The sequence below is a fragment of the Notolepis coatsorum genome (assembly GCF_963971535.1).
Source record: "Notolepis coatsorum genome assembly, contig: SCAFFOLD_86, whole genome shotgun sequence".
In the NCBI taxonomy this organism is placed as follows: Eukaryota; Metazoa; Chordata; class Actinopteri; order Aulopiformes; family Paralepididae; genus Notolepis; species Notolepis coatsorum.
In genome coordinates, this window is record NW_028172863.1 from 914,980 (window position 1) to 942,479 (window position 27,500).

Here is a 27,500-nt window from a genome sequence, read left to right on the forward strand (position 1 = left end):
CTCTACACCTGTATGTCACACTGAAACACACTCCTACACAGAGCTGCTCTACACCTGTACGTCACACTGAAACACACTCCTACACAGAGCTGCCTCTACACCTGTACGTCACACTGAAACACACTCCTACACAGAGCTGCTCTACACCTGTATGTCACACTGAAACACACTCCTACACAGAGCTGCTCTACACCTGTACGTCACACTGAAACACACTCCTACACAGAGCTGCCTCTACACCTGTACGTCACACTGAAACACACTCCTACACAGAGCTGCCTCTACACCTGTACGTCACACTGAAACACACTCCTACACAGAGCTGCCTCTACACCTGTACGTCACACTGAAACACACTCCTACACAGAGCTGCCTCTACACCTGTACGTCACACTGAAACACACTCCTACACAGAGCTGCTCTACACCTGTACGTCACACTGAAACACACTCCTACACAGAGCTGCCTCTACACCTGTACGTCACACTGAAACACACTCCTACACAGAGCTGCTCTACACCTGTACGTCACACTGAAACACACTCCTACACAGAGCTGCCTCTACACCTGTACGTCACACTGAAACACACTCCTACACAGAGCTGCCTCTACACCTGTACGTCACACTGAAACACACTCCTACACAGAGCTGCTCTACACCTGTACGTCACACTGAAACACACTCCTACACAGAGCTGCCTCTACACCTGTACGTCACACTGAAACACACTCCTACACAGAGCTGCCTCTACACCTGTACATCACACTGAAACACACTCCTACACAGAGCTGCCTCTACACCTGTACGTCACACTGAAACACACTCCTACACAGAGCTGCTCTACACCTGTACGTCACACTGAAACACACTCCTACACAGAGCTGCCTCTACACCTGTACGTCACACTGAAACACACTCCTACACAGAGCTGCTCTACACCTGTACGTCACACTGAAACACACTCCTACACAGAGCTGCTCTACACCTGTACGTCACACTGAAACACACTCCTACACAGAGCTGCTCTACACCTGTACGTCACACTGAAACACACTCCTACACAGAGCTGCTCTACACCTGTACGTCACACTGAAACACACTCCTACACAGAGCTGTCTCTACACCTGTACGTCACACTGAAACACACTCCTACACAGAGCTGCCTCTACACCTGTACGTCACACTGAAACACACTCCTACACAGAGCTGCTCTACACCTGTACGTCACACTGAAACACACTCCTACACAGAGCTGCCTCTACACCTGTACGTCACACTGAAACACACTCCTACACAGAGCTGCCTCTACACCTGTACGTCACACTGAAACACACTCCTACACAGAGCTGCTCTACACCTGTACGTCACACTGAAACACACTCCTACACAGAGCTGCTCTACACCTGTACATCACACTGAAACACACTCCTACACAGAGCTGCTCTACACCTGTACGTCACACTGAAACACACTCTTACACAGAGCTGCCTCTACACCTGTACGTCACACTGAAACACACTCCTACACAGAGCTGCTCTACACCTGTACGTCACACTGAAACACACTCCTACACAGAGCTGCTCTACACCTGTACATCACACTGAAACACACTCCTACACAGAGCTGCCTCTACACCTGTACGTCAGACTGAAACACACTCCTACACAGAGCTGCTCTACACCTGTACATCACACTGAAACACACTCCTACACAGAGCTGCCTCTACACCTGTACGTCACACTGAAACACACTCCTACAGAGAGCTGCTCTACACCTGTACGTCACACTGAAACACACTCCTACACAGAGCTGCTCTACACCTGTACGTCACACTGAAACACACTCCTACACAGAGCTGCCTCTACACCTGTACGTCACACTGAAACACACTCCTACACAGAGCTGCTCTACACCTGTACGTCACACTGAAACACACTCCTACACAGAGCTGCTCTACACCTGTACGTCACACTGAAACACACTCCTACACAGAGCTGCCTCTACACCTGTACGTCACACTGAAACACACTCCTACACAGAGCTGCCTCTACACCTGTACGTCACACTGAAACACACTCCTACACAGAGCTGCCTCTACACCTGTACGTCACACTGAAACACACTCCTACACAGAGCTGCTCTACACCTGTACGTCACACTGAAACACACTCCTACACAGAGCTGCTCTACACCTGTGTATCAGAGAGAGATGTGTATCAGAGAGAGATGTGTATCAGAGAGAGATGTGCATCAGAAGGCCTTGTTCTCAGGGGCCACAGACGAAGCCAGGAGCCATCTGTCAATAGTCCATTAATGTCCTAGACCTGCAGGAGAGACTGGAGACTCTGGAGCACTATTGAGAGGACTGTTGCAGTGGGAATGCATGCGAATTTGTTAAGGTTTGACACCGACCCCAAACGCAACGACACAAGAGAGTAGGATTCAGAGTTGCCAAATACGAGGGCTTGTTTATTTGGTACTAAGAATAAGAGAAACAGGGAAAGCAGGTCAAACAAGACAGGTACAATGATCAAGGGGCAAAGTTCTGCTGCTCTGCAGCTTCTCCCGTGAGGGTAGTCTTGGGAAGCAGGTGTTGACTTCTGAACCGCTCTGCAGAATTCTCTCGTGGATTCTCAGATGTTGTTGCGAGACCGAGAGAGGGAGAGAGGGAACGAGTCAGTGACAGAGCAGTCTTAAAACGAGCAGGAGAACAGGGTGTATAATTCTTCGTGTTAACAACACAGTGAGCACAGTTCCAAACACAGCCCAAGTGAATCTCTTCGTGTTGACAACACAGAGAGCACAATTCCAAAAACAGCCCAAGTGAAACTCTTCGTGTTAACAACACAGTGAGCAAAATCCTAACACAGTCCCAGTGAATATCTTCATGTAAACACACAGTGAATATCTTCATGTAAACACACAGTTAATATCTTCATGTAAACACACAGTCCAATTGTGAAATAATATCTTCGGTGTGAGCAAACACACAAAGGGAGATGGTAGATCCCAAAAATATTATTCCATAAAGGAATAAGCAAAAATAGATAATGGCTGGGTGAGTGACTGTTTGACAAAAAGGTGGTAGTCTTCAGTGTAAAGTTACACACGAAAAACGGAATAGGTCAAGACAGTCAAATAGATAACTCACCCAGACGAGATGCGTAAATGGAACTGGAACAACAGTGGAGGCGAGCGCGCGCCACGGGAGCAGGTATCCAAGCGAAGGCTTCTAGGAATTCCTGGAGAACAGCACAGAGAAAAAGGCAGCAGCAGCAGCAACGGGGAAAAACATCCAGAGACAAATCAAGGCGACAAATCAAGACGATCCAACAACTTAGGGTGGGGAAAACGGGGTATAAATAATGAGGGATCGATTGATTGAAAAGCGTGGGGAAGTGAGAGAACCAATCAGCGACGTCTCTGATGACGTCAACGGGGAGAAAGCAGTGACAGCTGGGGAATGTGATTGAAAAGCGTGGGGAAGTGAGAGAACCAATCAGCGACGTCTCTGATGACGTCAACGGGGAGAAACGTGTGAACGAGGGGATAGAACCAATTGACAGAAAATGAATGAAAACAAAACGAGGGTGGTTAAAGGAACAGAACGAGTGAGAGAGCAAGGACAGAATCCTCACAGTACCCCCCCCCTCCACGGGAGCCACCCGGCGACCAGGCCGACCCGGCTTGTCAGGATGGGCCCGATGGAAGTCGGTGATCAAGCCGGGATCCACGATGAGCTGCCGGGAGACCCAGCTACGCTCCTCAGGGCCGTAACCCTCCCAGTCCACCAGGTATTGGAACCCCCGGCCCCGCCGACGAACGCCCATCAACCGGCGGACCTGCCACTGGGGGTGACCATCCACTAGCACAGGAGGCGGCGGATCAGGAGCTGGAGGCATAAGGGGACTGAGGGAGACGGGCTTAACCCGGGAGACATGGAACACGGGGTGGATGTGCATGGATGCAGGAAGCTTCAGGCGCAGGGCCGCCGGACTGAGTACCTTCAGGACCTCGAAAGGCCCGACGAAGCGGGGGTTGAGCTTCTTGGCCGAGGACCGTAGCGGGAGGTCCTTCGCGGAGAGCCACACCCTCTGCCCAGGGCGGTAAGTCGGCGCGGGAACCCGGCGCCGGTCGGCACCACGACAGGCGCGCTCAGATGTCCGGAGCAGCGCGGTCCTGGTGATCTCCCAAACTCGACGGCAGCGGTCGAGGTGGACCTGCACGGAGGGAACTGCCACTTCCGTCTCCTGTGCGGGAAAAAGAGGGGGCTGGTAGCCCAGGGAGGCCTCAAAAGGGGAGAGGCCGGTGGCGGAACTGACCATTGAGTTGATGGAGTACTCAACCCAGGGAAGGAAACGGCTCCAGGATGCCGGCCTCTCGGCTGCCACACACCGAAGAGCAGACTCCACGCTCTGGTTCATCCTCTCCGTCTGCCCGTTTGTCTGGGGATGATAGCCAGAGGAGAGACTGACCGTTGCCCCCAATCCTTTGCAGAAAGCCCGCCATACCTGGGAGGTGAACTGGGGCCCCCGGTCAGAGACGATGTCCTGGGGAAAGCCGTGAAGGCGGAACACGTGGTGCGTCAGGAGGTCCGCCGTCTCGGCTGCTGAGGGAAGCTTGGAGAGGGCCACGAGGTGGACCCCCTTGCTGAATCGATCCACCACGGTCAGAAGGCAGGTGTTCCCCTGGGAGGAGGGTAGACCAGTGACGAAGTCGAGCGCCACATGTGACCACGGACGGCTTGGAACGGGAAGGGGCTGCAAGAGCCCGGAGGGTGCCTGGTGAGAGGCCTTGCTGCGGGCACAGACCGCGCAGGCCAATACGAACTCCTTGACGTCGTTCCGCATGGTGGGCCACCAGAAACGACGAGCCAGGAAGGAGAACGTGCGATGGACGCCTGGGTGGCAGGCGAACCGGCTGGTATGGCCCCACAGCAGTACCTGGGACCGGACAGAGTCGGGGACGAAGAGACGGCTCCTAGGGACGTTGCTTGGAGCACGTTGGAAGCGTAGGGCACGCCTCACCACACCCTCGATGCCCAAGGTGATGGCTCCAACCACTCGGGCCTCCGGGACGATGGGAGATGGGTCCTCAGAGGGTGGAGCCCCCTTGGAGTGCATCCGGGACAGGGAGTCGGCCTTCGTGTTGCGGGAACCGGGGCGGAAGGTCAGCGAGAAGTCGAACCGATTGAGGAAACTGGCCCATCTCGCCTGCCGACCGTTGAGGCGCCTGGAAGCGCGGATGAACGTTAGGTTCTTGTGGTCCGTCCAGATGGTAAAAGGCTCCTCGGCACCCTCTAGCCAATGACGCCACTCCTCCAGCGCAGCCACGACCGCCAGTAGCTCCCGATTGCCGGTGTCGTAGTTCCTCTCGGCGGGGAGGAAGCGACGCGAGTAGAAGGCGCAAGGATGTACCTTCTGGTCGGAAGGAGAACGTTGGGACAGGACAGCGCCCAGGCCGGAATCCGAGGCGTCCACCTCCACGATGAACTGTCTCTTGGGGTCAGGGTGGAGCAGGATAGGGGCGGAAGTGAACCTTCTCTTGAGGGAGCGGAACGCAGCGCATGCCGCTGGGGACCAGTCGAACGGCAGAGCGGGGGAGGTCAGCTTGGTAAGAGGCTCCGCCACTTGACTGTAGTTCCGGATGAACCTTCGGTAGAAGTTGGCGAACCCGAGGAAACTCTGTAACTCCTTCCGAGTGGTGGGTTCCGGCCAATCCTCCACAGCCTGGATCTTGCGAGGATCCGCTCGGGTCAAGCCCTTCTCAACGATGAAGCCCAGGTAGTCGACGGAGTTGGAGTGGAAACGGCACTTCTCCGCCTTGACGAAGAGCCGATTGTGGAGGAGGCGCTCCAGCACCCGGCGGACATGCAGGATGTGTTCCTCGAGGGTCCTGGAAAAGATAAGAATGTCGTCCAGGTACACCACCACGAACACCTCCAGCATGTCACGGAGGACATCGTTCATGAGTGCCTGGAAAACCGCCGGGGCGTTGGTGAGGCCGAACGGCATCACAAGGTGGTCATAGTGGCCCCTGGGGGTCTTGAAGGCGGTCTTCCATTCATCGCCCTCACGAATACGGACAAGATGGTAGGCACTTCGGAGATCCAGCTTGGTGAAGAACAAGGCCTGGGTCAGTGGCTCGAAGGTGGAGCTCATGAGAGGTAGGGGGTATTTGTTCTTGATGGTGATCTCGTTGAGCTGACGATAGTCGATGCAGGGTCGCAGGTCCCCATCCTTCTTACCCACAAAGAAGAACCCGGCCGCCACCGGGGAGGAGGAAGGCCGAATGAGTCCTGCTTCCAATGACTCAGAGATGTAGAGATCCATCGCCTTCTTCTCCGGGACAGTCAGACTGTAGAGGCGGCTGCCGGGAAGGGGAGCCCCTTGGTGGAGGTCGATGGCGCAGTCATAGGGGCGGTGAGGTGGAAGGGCCTGAGCCCTGGTCTTACTGAATACCTCCATGAGGTCGTGGTACTCGGGAGGAATGGACGAGGGATCCGGGGGCAACTCACCAGCCGGTCTCCGGGGCGGGGGACAGGACGCCGCCTGCAGACAGCGGGCGTGACAGGAGGAGCTCCAGCCCCTGATGGTACCGGAGGACCAGGCGATGTGGGGCTCGTGCAGCGCGAGCCAGGGCCTACCCAGGACCACCGGGACAAGGGGGGATTGGGTAATGAGGAACTGGATTCTCTCGACGTGGTTCCCAGCGATGGTCAGCACGACTGGGCCGGTGCGTTGAGAGATGTCGGCCAGGCGGTGTTGGTCCAACGAAAAGATCTCCAAGGGCCTCACAAGGGCCTCAAGAGGTATGTTGGCTTGGGTGGCAAACTCGAAGTCGAGGAAGTTCTCGTCTGCCCCAGAGTCGATGAGGGCCTCCACCGTGGCACGTTGGTCCCCCCAGGCCAGGGTGACGCTCATCAGATGGTCAGGTGGTGCGCGGCGCTGGGACTGGGAAAAACGGCTCACCAGGATCTCCCGGGGTCTTGGTGAGCCCGATCTTTTGGCCGGGTAGGGCAGTCGGCGATACGGTGTCCCGCACCTCCGCAGTAGAGGCAGAGACCGGACCTGAGCCTTGCCTGACGCTCCGCCTGGCTCAGATGAGAGCGTCCCAGCTGCATGGGTTCCTCTTCGCGCACCGGACGGGGAAGCCTGTTACCATCAGTAGTGTTGGGGACGGGGCGTCCAGGAGTCCGGGGTGCTTCAGGAGGTGACAGTCGGGTCCTCTCGCGCCTTCTCTCCAGGAGGCGTCCGTCAATACGGATGACAAGGCTAAACAGCTCCTCGAGGGAGTCGGGCACCTCCCTGGTAGCGAGCTGGTCCCGGACTGCGTCACTGAGCCCCCTTATGAAGGTTAGGCGAAGAGCAGGTTCGTTCCATCCACTCTCCACCGCCGCCAGTCGAAACTCTATGACATAGTCCGTCACCCTGCTGCTCCCTTGTCGGAAGGTCCCCAACCGGGCTCCAGGGTCCAGACCTCGGGCTGGATGGTGGAACACTCTGCGGAGCTCCGCCACGAAGTCTGGGTAGGAGAACAAAAAATCTGCTTCCATTGCCCAGGAGGAAGTGACCCACTGGGCAGCATGGCCTGAAAGTAGGTTGGTTATAAAAGCCACTCGGGACCCATGAGCAGAAAAACGGCTTGGTTGATGACGGAAAACCAACTCACATTGCATGATGAATGTGGCACACTCCTCGGGATTACCGTCGAACAGCCGTGGGACGGAGAGATGGGGTTCCCGAGGTGCGAGATCTGCTGGGGCTGCGGGGAATGTTCCTGAAGGGTGTGAGAGATGAAAAGTATTAACGGCGTCGCCCAGCGAGTTAAGCTGAGCGAGAATCTCGGACTGTTGTCCCGCCATAGCGGCCATAGAACCCTGCATAGGCAGGACCTGGTCCCTGAGGTCTTGCACCGCAGCCGCAGCCCGCTCTAATTGGAGACCGTGATCCCTGGTCAACTCGACTTGAATAGCAAGTGCGGTTCTGACCCTCTCTGTGTCGGCTGGGGTCGTCATATTGGTTGGATCGTAATGTTAAGGTTTGACACCGACCCCAAACGCAACGACACAAGAGAGTAGGATTCAGAGTTGCCAAATACGAGGGCTTGTTTATTTGGTACTAAGAATAAGAGAAACAGGGAAAGCAGGTCAAACAAGACAGGTACAATGATCAAGGGGCAAAGTTCTGCTGCTCTGCAGCTTCTCCCGTGAGGGTAGTCTTGGGAAGCAGGTGTTGACTTCTGAACCGCTCTGCAGAATTCTCTCGGTGGATTCTCAGATGTTGTTGCGAGACCGAGAGAGGGAGAGAGGGAACGAGTCAGTGACAGAGCAGTCTTAAAACGAGCAGGAGAACAGGGTGTATAATTCTTCGTGTTAACAACACAGTGAGCACAGTTCCAAACACAGCCCAAGTGAATCTCTTCGTGTTGACAACACAGAGAGCACAATTCCAAAAACAGCCCAAGTGAAACTCTTCGTGTTAACAACACAGTGAGCAAAATCCTAACACAGTCCCAGTGAATATCTTCATGTAAACACACAGTGAATATCTTCATGTAAACACAGTGAATATCTTCATGTAAACACACAGTCCAATTGTGAAATAATATCTTCGGTGTGAGCAAACACACAGAGGGAGATGGTAGATCCCAAAAATATTATTCCATAAAGGAATAAGCAAAAATAGATAATGGCTGGGTGAGTGACTGTTTGACAAAAAGGTGGTAGTCTTCAGTGTAAAGTTACACACGAAAAACGGAATAGGTCAAGACAGTCAAATAGATAACTCACCCAGACGAGATGCGTAAATGGAACTGGAACAACAGTGGAGGCGAGCGCGCGCCACGGGAGCAGGTATCCAAGCGAAGGCTTCTAGGAATTCCTGTAGAACAGCACAGAGAAAAAGGCAGCAGCAGCAGCAACGGGGAAAAACATCCAGAGACAAATCAAGGCGACAAATCAAGACGATCCAACAACTTAGGGTGGGGAAAACGGGGTATAAATAATGAGGGATCGATTGATTGAAAAGCGTGGGGAAGTGAGAGAACCAATCAGCGACGTCTCTGATGACGTCAACGGGGAGAAAGCAGTGACAGCTGGGGAATGTGATTGAAAAGCGTGGGGAAGTGAGAGAACCAATCAGCGACGTCTCTGATGACGTCAACGGGGAGAAACGTGTGAACGAGGGGATAGAACCAATTGACAGAAAATGAATGAAAACAAAACGAGGGTGGTTAAAGGAACAGAACGAGTGAGAGAGCAAGGACAGAAACCTCACAGAATTAGCCCATTTATCAGCCTATTAGCTCATTCATCTCGTGTCTCTAGGCAACAAGGGCGCTGCTCAGTGCCTTTGTGATCCCAGTCTTCACTCACAGTATGAACAGGCTTTATTAGCCTTCGAAGACCGTCTTAAATGAAAAGAAAACCAGACTAGACAAGGCTGGTGATGATGACGATGATGATAGAGAGAGAGAGAAAGAGAGAGAGAGGGAGAGGATAGAGAGAGATATGATAGAGATTCTCCTAGATCTATCTGCAGCCTTCGACACAGTCAACCATCAGATATCCTCCTCGCGGCCCTTGCAGGAATGGGAGTGGCTGGCTCTGCACTGCCATGGCTGACCTCATACCTCAATGACCGCTCCTACCAAGTGTCATGGCCACCGCCACCAAGCATCTTCAACTCATTCAGAACGCAGCGGCCCGCCTGATCTCAAACCTACCGAAGTCGGCCCATGTCACCCCACTTCTTAGGGACCTGCACTGGCTCCCCATTGCTGCACGAATCCGCTCCAAGGCCCTCGACCTGGCATACCGTGCGGCAAAGGGAACCGCTCCCGCCTACCTCCGGTCAATGGTCTCTAACTACACACCCTCAAGACCCCTACGCTCTGCATCTTCTGGCCACCTCATACCCACTCCTATCCAAGCTCCGGGAGGGTCATCAAAGAGAAGTCGCCTATTCTCAGTCCTTGCCCCACAATGGTGGAATGAACTACCCACCCCAGTTAGGACAGCCGAAACACGTCCTCTTTTGCCGTCGACTAAAGACGCACTTCTTCAACCATTATCTGAAATAAAATAAAATAATAAAATAAAAATAAATCTAACCCTAACTAATCTTACTGTCATGTACTTGTCCTAATAAACTAACCTACACTGTAGCACTCAACACTTGATGAACATTGTTACTCAGCTGATAGAGTTGTATCCTTCCTGATGACTTGTCATACAGAACTTGTAAGTCGCTTTGGATAAAAGCGTCAGCTAAATGACTAAATGTAAATGTAAATGTTTTATGCAAATGAGGCACATCCTCATTAAATATGCGCACATTTGCATGTATCGCCAAGTCTCGCATCCCCAACATGGATAATGCCAGATTCAAAAACTTGGTTTCATTTTGTTGATACATTCAAAACAAAACTTTTTCCAGAGGGGATTGTGGCTATGTCCTCTTATCAGCCCATACATCAGGAAATACTGTCTACTGTCATAAAATAAATCGATTTTCGCCTAGTTTTGGTATAATATTTACTATATACCCAGCTATGAATGATATATCAACAAACCCTTCTGGAATTAGAAGCAGGATATGGATAGGAAGAAATGTGGAAAGTTTGGTGTGCGTAGGTACTAGGGAAATGGAGTTCCAAGACTTTGTGTGTAAGTAAAATGCATAAAAACGTATTTTTGAGAAAACAACCTAAAATGTCTGTATTGTAATTGTGATCTATGGACACAATCAGACAAAATTAAGTAAAATAAACAACTACTTGTCTGTTTTCGATATTTTATTGCCACTAGTTTGAAATAAGACATGTTAAGGAAGCAAAATATAGCAAAATCTCAATATCGTTGAGAAAAAAAAGCAAAAAGGCGATTTCGGGGGTATTGTCTCACCTTAAGTAGTCCTGAATATCCTTCATACGTTTTCAAATAATGTTGAAATGTGTGTGTGTAGTGTGTGTGTGTGTGTGTGTGTGTGTTTGTGTGTGTGTGTGTAGTAATAATAATAATAATAATAATAACTTTATTTGTATAGCACTTTTCATACAGAGGTTGCAGTTCAAAGTGCTTCACAACAGTAAAAAATACAGGCATGAGCGAGCATAGCAAGGCATGGTAAATCAGTGTTTCACATTAGGATCTAGGATCCTAATAGGCTCTCTATTCAGTAATACAAGTAATAAAATAGTTTAAAATGATTAAGTTTAAAAATAGTCTAAAACTAATCAAATAGAACGGACATACAACAACAGTAAGAAATATAAGTATAAGCAAGCATAAAAATGTTTAATGTAAATAGCAAGGTTACAGTAAAAAGTGTGATGAGATTGTTCAATCAGATGAAAATGGCCCAGCTAGGAGAATCAACATTGGCTAGGCGGTGAGGTTCACGATGTACCTAACTGGAATGGTAAACAACTTTGCTAGATTTAGGTCAAAAGTCATCTTCTCCTCACAACAGAGCATCACTCCAACATCATAGAACCGACATATGAATTTTATTGGAAGTGTATGAAAGTAGGTAGGGTAAGAATATAGCAAGGTATGGTAGTGTAGTGTGTATGTGTAGTGTGTGTGTGTGTGTGTGTGTGTGTATGTGTGTACATTTACATTTAGTCATTTAGCTGAACACTTTTATCCAAAGCGACTTACAAGTTCTGTACGACAAGTCATCAGGAAGGAACTCTATCAGCTGAGTAACAATGTTCATCAAGTGTTGCGTGTTACAGTGTAGGTTAGTTTATTAGGACAAGTGCATGACAGTAAGGTTAGTTAGGGTTAGATTTTTTTTATAAATGTTTTGTGTAGTGTGTGTGTGTGTGTGTGTGTGTGTGTGTGTGTGTGTGTGTGTGTGTGTGTGTGTGTGTGTGTGTGTGTGTGTGTGTGTGTGTGTGTGTGTGTGTGTGTGTGTGTGTGCGTGTGCATGGTGCTGTCTGTGTGAGTGGCAGCAAGGCCTCCCCCACCACTCTATATTTAGCCACAGCAGCTGCCAGGCCCGAGTGGTGACACAGTGAAAGGCCAACAGACAAACTAACTAACTAACAAAACACACACATTAAGAAAGAAACCCGTCCAGTTAAAACAGCAGCCACTCACACAGTCGGGTCCTCTCCCACTAACGGGTCAGACGGGTCGGCCGCTCGGTTCCTACCTGTGGAGGCTCTCTGTCCGTGAAGGTGGCCCTCTGCCGAGCACAGTGTGTCTCTCTGGTCCAGAGTGTGTCTCTGACTGAGACGACCTAAAGTTAGAGACCCCTGAGAGGCCAACACCCCCTCCCCTAGCCCTCCACCTCCCCCTCCCCTAGCCCTCCACCTCCCCACCCCCTCCACCCCCTCCACCTCCCCCTCCCCTAGCCCTCCACCTCCCCCTCCCCTCCCCCTCCCCCTCCCCCTCCCCTAGCCCTCCACCTCCCCATCCCCTCCCCCTCCCCTAGCCCTCCACCTCCCCATCCCCTCCCCATCCCCACCCCCTCCCCTCCCCCTCCACCTCCCCCTCCCCTCCCCCTCCCCTAGCCCTCCACCTCCCCATCCCCTGGAGAAGCTCAGATTCACTTTAAGGGGTTCTATTGAGAAATTCCATAAGACTTGCCAACCCTTCATTGACTACGTTGAAGCTAGACAATGAACCTTGAAACTAAAACTAAAGCAACTGGGTAGTACCCGTCAAAAAATAGGTAGAGCAGTAATGGTGTTAAGACAAATGTTAGTTGTGTTTTTGTATGTGTGTCTCCATGTGATTGTGTATATGTGCGTGTATAAATGTAATGTTAGTACTGTTTGAACCTGTCAATTGTAAAATGTAAAAGAAAACTGAAAATGGCAATAAACAGAAGTATAAAAAAAAAAAAAAACAGGTAAGCTGGGCTCTTCTTGTCGTGCCCGACAAAGAAGCCCTTCTCACTCGTAGGGTCGAACTTTTTCTTGTGCTGTCTGTAGGCATAACACAGAGTTCCAAACTTCTGCATCCTAGACATATTAGGACGTTTCCCTGTCAGCATCATGTAAGGTGTCTGTTTAGTGCGATTGTTTAGTGCTATTTCTAACTTGAGATGCAGTCTGTACTGCATTTAAGCATTACATCACGCGCAGGAGTGGTTTGTGAAAATTAAACCATGCCTAGGGGTGGTCGTTAGGCCTGAAGCGCAGCCGAGGGTTGTTAGACCCCCCTAGGCATGGTTTAATTTTCACAAACCACGACTACAAGTGGTGTAATGCTTTTATACAACTGGCACATTCATCCAACCTTATTGCTATTTATACAACGGCATGCAAATTTCTCGCATGATGTAATGCTTAAACAAAAAAAAAATGCTAACACACATTAATCGAAGATTTATTGAAAAAACCATCCGCCAGAAAAAGTTGTTCCCACAACAACAAAAAAGAGAAGTTGCCTCCATGTGAAAGCAGCTCGGAAGTGCATCCAACGGTTCTCAGTAGGACATCCAACAAACTAACACATCCAACTGTCTCTCAACTAAGACATCCAACAAACTAACACATCCAACTGTCTTTCAACTAAGACATCCAACAAACTAACACATCCAACTTTTCTTTAGTTTTTAACCTACTTTCTATAGAACTTTATTCTTAGATGCTTCTATAGAAAGTAGGTAAAACAAATAAAAAAAAGCTTTCTTTGCCCTATAGGAAAAAAAGTTTTTGCCCATTTTTATTTATTTTTTAACCTACTTTCTATAGAAGCAGATTGAAAAGTAGGTAAAAAAAAAGAAAATTGCAATTAATCAATCAATCAATCAATTCGCGCAATTTTTATTTTGTTTCACAATGACTCATGACCCATCAATTGCATCATCCAACATTGTTTAAGCAACTAAGACATTCGCCATGACAGAATCGTTTTCCATTTAGTCGTTATGACGCTATCAACATATCCATTTGTAAAGATTATTGTCCGCCATCTTGTTTTTTCCTAAAAAGCCGTATCAACATATCCATTCAGTCCACCCTCACTTAAAACAGCGCACCTCCCAGTTGCTTCTATAGAAAGAAAATAATTTTTTTTAAAGAAATTGCAATTAATCAATCAATCAATCAATTTGCGTGATTTTTTATTTTGTTCCACAATGACTCATGACCCATCAATTACATCATCCAACATTATTTAAGCCACTAAGACATTCGCCGTGACAGAATCGGTTTTTATTTAGTCGTTATGACGCTATCAACATATCCATTTGTAAAGATTATTGTCCGCCATCTTGTTTTTTCCCAAAAAGCTGTACGGCGGAGTGATAGTAATTCGGTTGTGGGCGGGTCCTGGGCCCTAGAGCGTGGGATTATGACAAATACATACGTGTAAATTGACTGTTTCAGCCAATCAGAATCGAAAAATTTGCATGCCGTTGTATAAAAGGCCATAATGCTTTTGGGAGCCTGCTCTCTAATAGCATGCATCTAGCCATGTCAAAAATAGTCCTAAACTGGCATTCTGCAGTTCTGATGTGGCGAATATGGTGATGACGTCTCATGTCTTATACCATTTTTCCTCAGTAGCCCTTGGTACTCTTTTCCAGTGTATTCTGTACCATTATCAGACCGGATGCGTCTGATCCTCCCATATGAGGCGGTGTCAGCTATGAACTGCTCTGTTGCTTGCACAGTATTACTCTTATGTTTAAGATGATAGATAAACACAGTACTTGTTTACTTCTACGTCATTTCATGTATTCAATTGTATGTCTGACCAAGGCTCTGGGTCAGTCCCCTGTCTGACGCTAGTGGGTAAACATGTCTGCCTCTGGCGGGGGACTGGTCTGTCAGCGTTGGCCACGTTGTCATAAACTTTCTTTATTGAATAAACCTTCTTATTATTATTAATAATGACTTAGAATGATTAATGTAAACGGCTCATCGTTTGTCCTTTAATAATTCCCATTACATTACATTATTCGGTGCTACTTGGCTCCTCGCCGTATGTCCCTGTTGATCTCAGTGCTCACTTGGCTGCTGGCCGTATGTCCCTGTTGATCTCGGTGCTCACTTGGCTGCTGGCCGTATGTCCCTGTTGATCTCGGTGCTCACCTGGCTCCTCGCCGTATGTCCCTGTTGATCTCAGTGCTCACCTGGCTCCTCGCCGTATGTCCCTGTTGATCTCGGTGCTCACCTGGCTCCTCGCCGTATGTCCCTGTTGATCTCAGTGCTCACCTGGCTGCTCGCCGTATGTCCCTGTTGATCTCAGTGCTCACCTGGCTCCTCGCCGTATGTCCCTGTTGATCTCGGTGCTCACCTGGCTCCTCGCCGTATGTCCCTGTTGATCTCGGTGCTCACTTGGCTCCTCGCCGTATGTCCCTGTTGATCTCGGTGCTCACTTGGCTGCTCGCCGTATGTCCCTGTTGATCTCGGTGCTCACTTGGCTGCTCGCCGTATGTCCCTGTTGATCTCGGTGCTCACTTGGCTGCTCGCCGTATGTCCCTGTTGATCTCGGTGCTCACTTGGCTCCTCGCCGTATGTCCCTGTTGATCTCGGTGCTCACTTGGCTCCTCGCCGTATGTCCCTGTTGATCTCGGTGCTCACCTGGCTGCTCGCCGTATGTCCCTGTTGATCTCAGTGCTCACCTGGCTGCTCGCCGTATGTCCCTGTTGATCTCAGTGCTCACCTGGCTGCTCGCCGTATGTCCCTGTTGATCTCAGTGCTCACCTGGCTGCTCGCCGTATGTCCCTGTTGATCTCAGTGCTCACCTGGCTGCTCGCCGTATGTCCCTGTTGATCTCGGTGCTACTTGGCTCCTCGCCGTATGTCCCTGTTGATCTCAGTGCTCACCTGGCTCCTCGCCGTATGTCCCTGTTGATCTCGGTGCTACTTGGCTCCTCGCCGTATGTCCCTGTTGATCTCGGTGCTACTTGGCTCCTCGCCGTATGTCCCTGTTGATCTCAGTGCTCACCTGGCTGCTCGCCGTATGTCCCTGTTGATCTCGGTGCTACTTGGCTCCTCGCCGTATGTCCCTGTTGATCTCAGTGCTCACCTGGCTCCTCGCCGTATGTCCCTGTTGATCTCAGTGCTCACCTGGCTCCTCACCGTATGTCCCTGTTGATCTCGGTGCTACTTGGCTGCTCGCCGTATGTCCCTGTTGATCTCAGTGCTCACCTGGCTGCTCGCCGTATGTCCCTGTTGATCTCGGTGCTCACTTGGCTGCTCGCCGTATGTCCCTGTTGATCTCGGTGCTCACCTGGCTCCTCGCCGTATGTCCCTGTTGATCTCGGTGCTCACCTGGCTGCTCGCCGTATGTCCCTGTTGATCTCGGTGCTACTTGGCTGCTCGCCGTATGTCCCTGTTGATCTCGGTGCTCACTTGGCTGCTCGCCGTATGTCCCTGTTGATCTCGGTGCTCACTTGGCTCCTCGCCGTATGTCCCTGTTGATCTCGGTGCTACTTGGCTGCTCGCCGTATGTCCCTGTACGTGGACCCAGGTGGTTCTCCATTCTCTCCTTGCGCTCCATGATCTCTGTGCATCATCTCAGTGGTAGTGAGAGTTCTGATGATCTCTGTGCATCATCTCAGTGGTAGTTAGAGTTCTGATGATCTCTGTGCATCATCTCAGTGGTAGTGAGAGTTCTGATGATCTCTGTGCATCATCTCAGTGGTAGTTAGAGTTCTGATGATCTCTGTGCATCATCTCAGTGGTAGTGAGAGTTCTGATGATCTCTGTGCATCATCTCAGTGGTAGTGAGAGTTCTGATGATCTCTGTGCATCATCTCAGTGGTAGTGAGAGTTCTGATGATCTCTGTGCATCATCTCAGTGGTAGTGAGAGTTCTGATGATCTCTTTGCATCATCTCAGTGGTAGTGAGAGTTCTGATGATCTCTGTGCATCATCTCAGTGGTAGTGAGAGTTCTGATGATCTCTGTGCATCATCTCAGTGGTAGTGAGAGTTCTGATGATCTCTGTGCATCATCTCAGTGGTAGTGAGAGTTCTGATGATCTCTGTGCATCATCTCAGTGGTAGTGAGAGTTCTGATGATCTCTGTGCATCATCTCAGTGGTAGTGAGAGTTCTGATGATCTCTGTGCATCATCTCAGTGGTAGTGAGAGTTCTGATGATCTCTGTGCATCATCTCAGTGGTAGTGAGAGTTCTGATGATCTCTGTGCATCATCTCAGTGGTAGTGAGAGTTCTGATGATCTCTGTGCATCATCTCGGTGGTAGTGAGAGTTCTGATGATCTCTGTGCATCATCTCAGTGGTAGTGAGAGTTCTGATGATCTCTGTGCATCATCTCAGTGGTAGTGAGAGTTCTGATGATCTCTGTGCATCATCTCAGTGGTAGTGAGAGTTCTGATGATCTCTGTGCATCATCTCAGTGGTAGTGAGAGTTCTGATGATCTCTGTGCATCATCTCAGTGGTAGTGAGAGTTCTGATGATCTCTGTGCATCATCTCAGTGGTAGTGAGAGTTCTGATGATCTCTGTGCATCATCTCAGTGGTAGTGAGAGTTCTGATGATCTCTGTGCATCAGCTCAGTGGTAGTGAGAGTTCTGATGATCTCTGTGCATCATCTCAGTGGTAGTGAGAGTTCTGATGATCTCTGTGCATCATCTCAGTGGTAGTGAGAGTTCTGATGATCTCTGTGCATCATCTCAGTGGTAGTGAGAGTTCTGATGATCTCTGTGCATCATCTCAGTGGTAGTGAGAGTTCTGATGATCTCTGTGCATCAGCTCAGTGGTAGTGAGAGTTCTGATGATCTCTGTGCATCATCTCAGTGGTAGTGAGAGTTCTGATGATCTCTGTGCATCATCTCAGTGGTAGTGAGAGTTCTGATGATCTCTGTGCATCATCTCAGTGGTAGTGAGAGTTCTGATGATCTCTGTGCATCATCTCAGTGGTAGTGAGAGTTCTGATGATCTCTGTGCATCATCTCAGTGGTAGTGAGAGTTCTGATGATCTCTGTGCATCATCTCAGTGGTAGTGAGAGTTCTGCGGAGGAGGAGAGCAACGATCAATGAATGATTTTATTTCTGCCTTTTTTTTTTTTACAATATTTTTCTTTATAAATAAAATTACCGAAAAGATGTAGTCTGAAGCCGAGGCTTATAATTGGCTACCCTTTTTACATTACACCATTTACATTACACCATTTACAGAAAACAATAAAATACAAAAGAGAAACATAATTCAGTATATCATTTAGCAAAGGTTACAAACGTTTCATAGTTTTATGTACAAAACACATTTATTTATGTTTTAAATACTTTTTCTTTTTTTAAATATGTTTTTCTTTTTCTTTTTCCCTTTGTCACTATTTGAACACAGCTATGTTATAGATGTAATATGATCAAGTCAATAAAAAGAAGAAACTGTGGAACAGTCTGAATGTGGTGCTAAAAGAACGTGAGACAATTCAAACTGAATGTAAATACATTATTTTCACGAGGTACAGGGATGAGGAAGGGATTTGACATTCACGGATGTTTACATTTTAATTTAATTTCTTTCATGTTTTGCATATATATTTGTTTTCTAAGGTTTTAAATTAGTACATTAATTTTGAATAGTTCAAAAGGGGTAGGATTAAATAAGTGTATACTTCTTCCTACTCATTTTCGATTCATGTAAATTGAGTTATGTTCTCTTAAAAAAATTTATTTCATTGCTAGCGATCAATGATTTGTTTTATATCGTTTGTATTTACATTTTCGAAATAAAGATACATTTTTTTAAAGATCAAAGACATTTTATTTAGGAGGAAATGAGTGAGATAAATGGTAAATAGACTGCATTTATATAGAGCTTTTTTTTATAGAGTAATCATTCTCTCTTTAAATAATACATCCCCAGAGCTGTTCGAAAGGTGTAGAATTTCCCCCAAAATAATTATTGACTAATATCATTTAAAAACATTTGACTTGTCCAAAATTAATGTTGTTGTTTACATGTTGCAGGCGTGTAGCCCGTCCCTACTTCCCATCTCTCCAGGTGGAATGCACCAGATTGAATAAATTGGATGATGTGCTGTAGTGCGCCATCTAGTGGCTGCATTGTATCTATAGCACCTATAAGTTACTTTAATGACCACACGACGGCGATCAGTGGAATTTGCTTTCGGGTACTGGAGAGTAGTAAAGCCCATGGGGACAATTCCATGTGATCTCGGGCTCTACAAATACATTTGATTTGATAAGTAAATACAAACTTGTATAACCAAAAAGGCTTTATGGAACTGGAGGTAAAAGTGAATGACGTATAACCTGCTGTAGAAGACTTTGGCCTTGAGTTTTGCCGGGTAGGGCTCCACGACCTTCATCTTGATCAGAGTATACTCCTGTGGTCCAACTCCCTACAGGTGGAGGGGGGGGGGGTCATTTATTAGTGTACTGTGTACATATCAAATGAAAACATTCAGCTCACTTCTGAATCACAGATAGTCCTTCCAAGAATCTTTACGAAATTATTGTGACCAAAAATGTGTTATATGGCACTGGCTTTTCAGAGAAATTGTACGGCAATTTGCAAAAATATGTTTCAGTTAGTTTGCTGTTAAGATCCCAGGATTGGTGAAAAGTATAAGTTGTGATGATCTGCTGGTTGTTGTGTGCTGTCAAAGTATTTAGCGTGTGAATAGGTCAAACTTAAAAGACCCAGCTATATTTGTGAGTAATGATAACTAGTCAAGAGTTTTTATTTGTCACGGCATACAATTATACAATGAAATGCGGGGGGTCTTGCCCGCAACGATTGTGCAATAATGCCATAATACAATATACAATAATAAGAATCCAATAGGATGAGAATGAGACATGTGTGCAATAATACAAGTAATAAGAATAAAGACATATCAGGTATATGTACATGAAGTTTACAAAAAGCATGGTAGACATGCTAAGGTCCTGCGATAGTGCAATACAGTGTTAGCTATGGATGAGGCACTGGGTCTTATGTACACTACTATACAATGATATACTATACAATCTACAGTTATACTATGTGTCCTTATGCTAGCTTGCTATCCATCTGTTTACTATACAAGAACCACTCCCGTTCTTGTTTTTAAAGTGACCTTTCATAGTGTAAAGTGTCCATGAGTGTGAGCGTGTGCAGCATGTGTGTGTGTGTGTGTTCATGTTAAAGTGACTGCTAGTGTGTGAGCGTATATACAGTGTGTGTGTTGTGTGTGTGCTCATGCTAAAGTGACTGCTAGTGTGTGAGCGTATATACAGTGTGTGTGTTGTGTGTGTGCTCATGCGTGCTTGTGTGTGGAGAGTTCAGTGTTCAAGACTCTGATGGCCTGGGGGAAGAAGCTGAGCCGAAGTCTCTCTGTCCTAGTTGCTGGTGTTCGCAGGCGTTTGTCTGACCGCAGCAGCTTGAACAGGCTGTTGTTGGGGTGGTGAGGGTCTTTCATTATTCTGCAGGCTCTGGATTTGCACCTCTTGTTATATAAGACCTGCAGGGGTGGTAGTGCAATACCCGTAGTACGCTCAGCTGAGCGCACCACTCTCTTTAGGGCCTTCTTGTCCTGTGCCGTGCTGTTTCCATACCAGGCAGTGATGTTTCCAGTCAAGATGCTCTCTACAGCTCCGGAATAGAAGGACTGGAGTATCTTCCCCGATACTCTGAACTTCCTTACCTGTCTCAGGTGGTAGAGGCGCTGCTTCGCCTTCTTTATGACTGAGTCTATGTGTGTTGACCATGTCAGGTCCTCTGAGATGTGGACCCCCAGGTACTTGAAGCTGCTCACCCTGTCCACGGTAGCCCCGTTTATCCTCAGTGGTGTGTGTGTCTCCTGCTGTCCTCTCCTATAATCCACGATCAGCTCCTTCGGTTTTACCAATGTTCAGGAGCAGGCTGTTGTCCTGGCACCAGCGTTCCAGTACCTCAACCTCCTCCCGGTAGGCCTTCTCGTCGTTGTCCGAGATCAGCCCCACCACGAGTGTCGTCCCCAAACTTCACTATGGAGTTGGAGCTGAACTTGGCCACACAGTCATGTGTGTATAGTGAGTACAGCAGGGGGCTCAGGACACAGCCCTGGGGGGACCCCATACTCAGGGTGATGGTGTTGGAGGTCTGACCCCCCACCTGACCGCCTGGGGCCTTTCACTCAGAAAGTCCAGGATCCAGGCGCTCAGAGCCGTCCGTCTGGTGGGGGTTTGGTCCACCAGAGATGACCCCCCCCCCCCCCCCCCCCAGGAGCTCAGAGAGGAGGGGGTCTCAGGACAGAGAGTAGCTGCTCCTCCTTGATGACCCCCCCCCCCCCCCCCAGGAGCTCAGACAGGAGGGGTCTCAGGACAGAGAGTAGCTGCTCCTCCTTGATGACCCCCCCCCCCCCCCAGGAGCTCAGACACGAGGGGGTCTCAGGACAGAGAGTAGCTGCTCCTCCTTGATGACCCCCCCCCCCCCCAGGAGCTCAGACAGGAGGGGGTCTCAGGACAGAGAGTAGCTGCTCCTCCTTGATGACCCCCCCCCCCCAGGAGCTCAGACAGGAGGGGGTCTCAGGACAGAGAGTAGCTGCTCCTCCTTGATGACCCCCCCCCCCCCCCCAGGAGCTCAGACAGGAGGGGGTCTCAGGACAGAGAGTAGCTGCTCCTCCTTGATGACCCCCCCCCCCCCAGGAGCTCAGACAGGAGGGGGTCTCAGGACAGAGAGTAGCTGCTCCTCCTTGATGACCCCCCCCCCCCCAGGAGCTCAGACAGGAGGGGGTCTCAGGCGACCAGAGCGTGGGGGTCTTGAGGGTGTGTATGATTTAACTCATGTCTTTGGGTTAGGGTTAGGGTTAGGGTTAGGGTTAGGGTTGATCTATGATTCTCACAGGTGGCCTTAGCTGTGTTTCAACCAGTTCAACTGAAACCGGCCCCACTCGCCTGCAGGGCCTCGGGTTGACGAAGCAAACACACCCTGGGTCGATGTGGATTACTGATGCGTGGTACTCATGTAACTGGGTATTTCCACTTTTACTTAAGTAAAGGAACTGTGTACTTCGTCCACCACTGGTGGCAACTAAACAGAGGTTTTACCTCTTTGTGAGGAAAGCTTTCACTTCCTGTATCACCGTCAGTCGTGTCGCAAACAATGACTTCCTCCTGAAAGGTTCCGCATCTAGAACCACATCGCCCTCCTGCAATAGACCCACATGCGGGTCCCTCCGTGCCCCCCCCTTCCTATACACCTCACACATGTGACCCGGCGCGGGTACACAATTCCTGTGAGTTTATGGAACACCTCTGTAATTATAATTATTTTTAATTGTTTGTTTTGTATTTCTAATCAAGTCCTCAAAAACAGCATTTTTCTACCTCAAGATCTCGAGCTGTTTTGAGGCTGGGCTCCTAAACCACTGTGGGGCCTGATGCCACATGGGGCCACATCATCATGCAGCCTGGGCTCCTAAACCACTGTGTGGCCTGATGCCACATGGGGCCACATCATCATGCAGCGGTGTCTCTCTGACATCACAGATCAGCACATGTTCAGATGACTCAGTTCAGTGAGGGTGAATATTGAGAGAGGAGAATTGGAAGAATGCGCCAATATGAGAATTAGAGACATCGATCATATTAATATAAGTCCACATAGCTAGGAAACAATGCTAAACACTGAAAAAGGCCATTTATAAGATAGTTCCCCTTTAATACAACTTGTAAATGTGTTAATTATTGTTAGATTGTCCCAAAGTATTATTTTCCCCGCTGTGTGAAACAACGTCAGTTGCGTCACTCTGAGGGGCGTGGCCACTGGCTAAGTACTTTCTGTCTCGGGGGCTAATGATGCTAATGATGGAGCATCGCCGTCGGTTGTGTGATAGTAGAGGGCTAACCTTCTGTATTGTCACAGTGAAAGGGTTAACCGGCTGTCGTGTGGCAGTGAAAGGGTTAAAAATAAATTCGGAGACAACGGGCCCAGTACTTTGTTGGCGGTGTGAAAATATGCTGAGAAACAGTCATATTTGATTTGATTTGATTACAGATCCCCGTTAGCTGGTGCCATAGCAACCAGCTAGTCTTCCTGGGGTCCACACAAAAAAAAACATTTATTACAAAAACAATTATTATAGCTAAACAAAATTATTAAAAGAGTAATTTCAAATCACTTCCTTATTCCAGTCTGACACATTACTACACACCTGCTCCACTACCAACCTCTCTCTCTCTCTCTCTCTCTCTCTCTCTCTCTCTCTCTCTCTCTCTCTCTCTCTCTCTCTCTCTCTCTCTCTCTCTCTTTCTGTCTCTCTCTCTGTCTCTGTCTCTGTCTCTCTCTCTCTCTCTCTCTCTCTCTCTCTCTCTGTCTCTGTCTCTCTCTCTCTCTCTCTCTCTCTGTCTCTGTCTCTCTCTCTCTCTCTCTCTCTCTCTCTCTCTCTCTCTCTCTCTCTCTCTCTCTCTCTCTCTCTCTCTCCTAGTCCCCTCAGTGTCACCGTGTCGAACCTCTCACTCATTCTACCAACCTGTCACCAACCTGTCACCAACCTGTCACCAACCTGTCACCATGGGTAACTTCGCTGCCAACCAGGGACTTTCAATCTTTGTGATCGTAAGTAGATCCACTTCTACAACTAATTTCAGTGGGTTTTATTTGATTACATTGATGTTTATTTGATTACATTGATGTTGATTTTATGTTGCTTTGATTACATTGATGTTGATTTGATGTTGATTTGATGTTGATTTGATTACATTGACGTTGATTTGATTCTTTTGGAGCTGCTTTCTACATCACCTTGTTTGATTCACCACAACAACGTAATCAATATGTTAATTTGATGCAAAACAATAATAGGATAATACACACATATACTGTACATGTTGTTTAATATTTTAAATATTTGTTTTATTCTCAACATGTTTTGTATTAGTATTTCGTTTTTTTTGTAGAGTGACACTTTACTCAACTTTTCTACTCTGCTCTACTTTGTGAAAAAACGATCACTTCATTCGGCTGATAACTCCCCAAAATATACACATGTATACTTTATTATTTGTACCGGTAAATGTAATATATTTGTACATTTAAAAAAAAGAATTTAAATCAATCAATCAATGATATGATGAATATGAGATAATAAATCATGAATAGATTATATTATTTATTTCCTCAAGCAGTTTCCTAACATGTCATTTGAACCAGGTTGTAGTGGATTTACAACTTTTCAATCTTGTACTGTATATTCATATCTTATTACCTTTTTATTAGTAGTATCATCATCATCATTATATTATTATTTATTATTATCATCATCATTATTATTACTACTATTATCATTAGTATTGTTATTATTATTATCATCATTATTATTATTATTAGTAGTATTATCAGTATTATTATCATCATTATTATTATTAGTAGTAGTAGTATTATCAGTATTATTATCATCATTGTTATTATTATCGTCATCATTAGTAGTATTAACACATTGGGCACCAGCCGTTAGCCTGGTCCTTGTGGCTAACGACGTGCCAGGTTTCCATAACATATTTTCTGTTATGGTTTGAAACCGATCCCAACAGCACGGCACAGACAGGTAGTTCAGAGTTAGCCAAATACTAGGGCGTATTTATTTCAGAATCAGGAATGAGCGAAATAACAATCAGAATAACAAAAGGGGAGAATGTTCTTGGCAGAGTTGTCTGCGGCTCTGCAGATCGTCCCGGTATAGAGGTGGGGAATCGGCATAGCGCCACTGCCTCTGCGGCTCTGCAGCTACTCCCGGATCCAACTCGGGGAGGAACGGAGAGAGAGAGAGAGTGGTCAATAAACAATCCAACGGAACACAGAGACAGTGCAGTCCAGTCCTCCTTAGCTGAGTCCAGTATAATCACACGTGACTTAATCTTCAGTGTTACCAACACACAAGTTTAGCTGAGCCCAGAACAATCACACGTGACTTAATCTTCAGTGTTATCCAAACACACAAAAAACATAATCCAAAAGGTTCGTTCCAAAAACTCACCAAAGCGCAAGCGCGAAAAGCGGGCAACGAGGCACAGCTCCAACGGATGATAGAGAAACACAACAGCGGCGACTTCCATAGACGTCCTGAAGAAAAAGCAGACGAGGCACAACAACGGGGGGAACAGGCAATAGCAGTAGTAATCCAAAACGACCCGACAACGATTGACAGAAATATATGAAGGGCGCGTATATGAAGGGCTCTGGAGCGCTGATTACAAACAACAACAGGTGCGTGATGGTAATTGCCAATTGGGACTTGTCAGTCTTGACTTGGGACTCGACTTGGGACTTGCCTGTCTTGACTTGGGACTTGACTCGGGACTTGAGTACCAAGACTTGCGACTGACTTGAGACTTGCAAAACAATGACTTGGTCCCACCTCTGGTAATTGGTAATTACTCCTGAAGCGTGTGGCGGCAATGGGCCAATCCTCACAGTACCTTGAAGAAGCGTGTGGCGGGGAATGGGCCAATCCTCACATTTTCACTGTGTGTCACTATGCTTGGAGAGCTATATCTATATTCTATATTATGGCTATGGAGACAATACTGTAGTCATTTGACAGTGACTTTCTTCCGTCAAACATGAAAAAAATTGATAATTTTTTTATGCATACGTTTGCGCGTATAGTTATAGTTTATAGTATAGTATAGTATAGTATAGTTTAGGAGAAATCCGGGATAATTCCTGAAAAGGCGAGTTATAGGGCGCTACATGTATTCTACTATAAGCGTTGGCGTTTCTTGCCTGGACACGCTACTATTTCCAAATCAAATGTATATAATAGGTATTATGTTTCCTCATGAATGCATGAAAGAGGGGGGGGTCTTTTTGATGCTCTGATCGCCAGTAACGGCATTTGTGTTGAACACTACAGACACTGATCAACTGGATCAATATGAAAACATTGTACGATCAAGCTGGAATTGATGTCAGATAGTCCTTACCTTTGGCCGGGGGTATTCCAAAAAGAATATTCCAATTGTCTGATCGCGATTTCCAGTATTGATGTCCATCTGGTCCCGGACATAATTTGGCACAACTTATGGATCGAGTGTGCCAGATGCGTTTTGAAGTGGTTGGATGAAGCGATTTTACTCGGCTCCGTCTAAATCTAGCGCCCGGAGGGATTTAACCGTAACACAGGGTGAGATATAAGGTTTCAAAGGGTGGGCAACACTGCCATCTGGCAGGATGCGGCCAGTATTGCACTTTGGCGATCTCAAAATCCTTTCCTATGGCAACACCGAGGTCAGTGGATGAATAATAAATAAAAATATTGAATAAAAGAAAAAACGACCAAAACCCGAGATATCTCGGGTCTGGTGTCCAACGCATGGTGAGTTAACCCAACTTATCTCCGATCTGGCGCCAAATATGTTAATATAATAATCATAATCATGACAATTATTATTATGGTTACTATTATTATGATTATTATCATCAGTGTTATTATCATCATTATCATTATAATAATTATTATCAGTGTTATTATTAATACTCTGGAATGTGTTTTTCTTCCAGCTGGTCTGGCTGGGCATCAACGTCTTCCTGTTTGTTCATTTCTACCTGGCCTTCCTCACGGAGCGCTGGTTCTACACCCGAGTCCTGCTGGGGGTGAGTCTGCTGCTGGGTCAGTCTGCTGGGGGTGAGTCTGGTGCTGGGGGTGAGTCTGCTGCTGGGGGTGAGTCTGCTGCTGGGTCAGTCTGCTGGGGGTGAGTCTGCTGCTGGGTCAGTCTGCTGGGGGTGAGTCTGCTGCTGGTCAGTCTGCTGGGGGTGAGTCTGCTGCTGGGGGTGAGTCTGCTGCTGGGGGTGAGTCTGCTGCTGGGTCAGTCTGCTGGGGGTGAGTCTGGTGCTGGGTCAGTCTGCTGGGGGTGAGTCTGCTGGGGGTGAGTCTGGTGCTGGGGGTGAGTCTGCTGCTGGGGGTGAGTCTGCTGCTGGGGGTGAGTCTGCTGCTGGGTCAGTCTGCTGGGGGTGAGTCTGCTGCTGGGTCAGTCTGCTGGGGGTGAGTCTGTGCTGGGGGTGAGTTTGCTGCTGGGGGTGAGTCTGGTGCTGGGGGTGAGTCTGCTGCTGGGGGTGAGTCTGCTGCTGGGGGTGAGTCTGCTGCTGGGGGTGAGTCTGCTGCTGGGGGTGAGTCTGCTGCTGGGGGTGAGTCTGCTGCTGGGGTCAGTCTGCTGGGGGTGAGTCTGGTGCTGGGGTGAGTCTGGTGCTGGGGGTGAGTCTGGTGCTGGGGGTCAGTCTGCTGCTGGGGGTGAGTCTGCTGCTGGGGGTGAGTCTGCTGGGGGTGAGTCTGCTGCTGGGGGTGAGTCTGCTGCTGGGGGTGAGTCTGCTGGGGGTGAGTCTGCTGCTGGGGGTGAGTCTGCTGGGGGTGAGTCTGCTGCTGGGGGTGAGTCTGCTGGGGGTGAGTCTGGTGCTGGGGTGAGTCTGCTGCTGGGGGTGAGTCTGGTGCTGGGGGTGAGTCTGCTGGGGTGAGTCTGCTGCTGGGGGTGAGTCTGCTGCTGGGGGTGAGTCTGCTGGGGGTGAGTCTGGTGCTGGGGGTCAGTCTGCTGCTGGGGGTGAGTCTGCTGCTGGGGGTGAGTCTGGTGCTGGGGTGA

The 27,500-nt window shown here is 48.3% G+C and overlaps 1 protein-coding gene across 1 annotated transcript in view; it reads left to right on the forward strand.

Moving 5' to 3' along the window:
- Nucleotides 1-23,414: 23,414 nt before the first annotated feature.
- Nucleotides 23,415-27,500, forward strand: part of cybb (cytochrome b-245, beta polypeptide (chronic granulomatous disease)) — a 36,533-nt gene continuing 32,447 nt past the window's right edge. Inside the window, 2 exon segments of the mRNA XM_084338930.1 lie at nucleotides 23,415-23,487; nucleotides 26,431-26,554. Coding sequence (XP_084195056.1) covers nucleotides 23,443-23,487; nucleotides 26,431-26,554 — 169 coding nt within the window. The 5' untranslated portion in view covers nucleotides 23,415-23,442.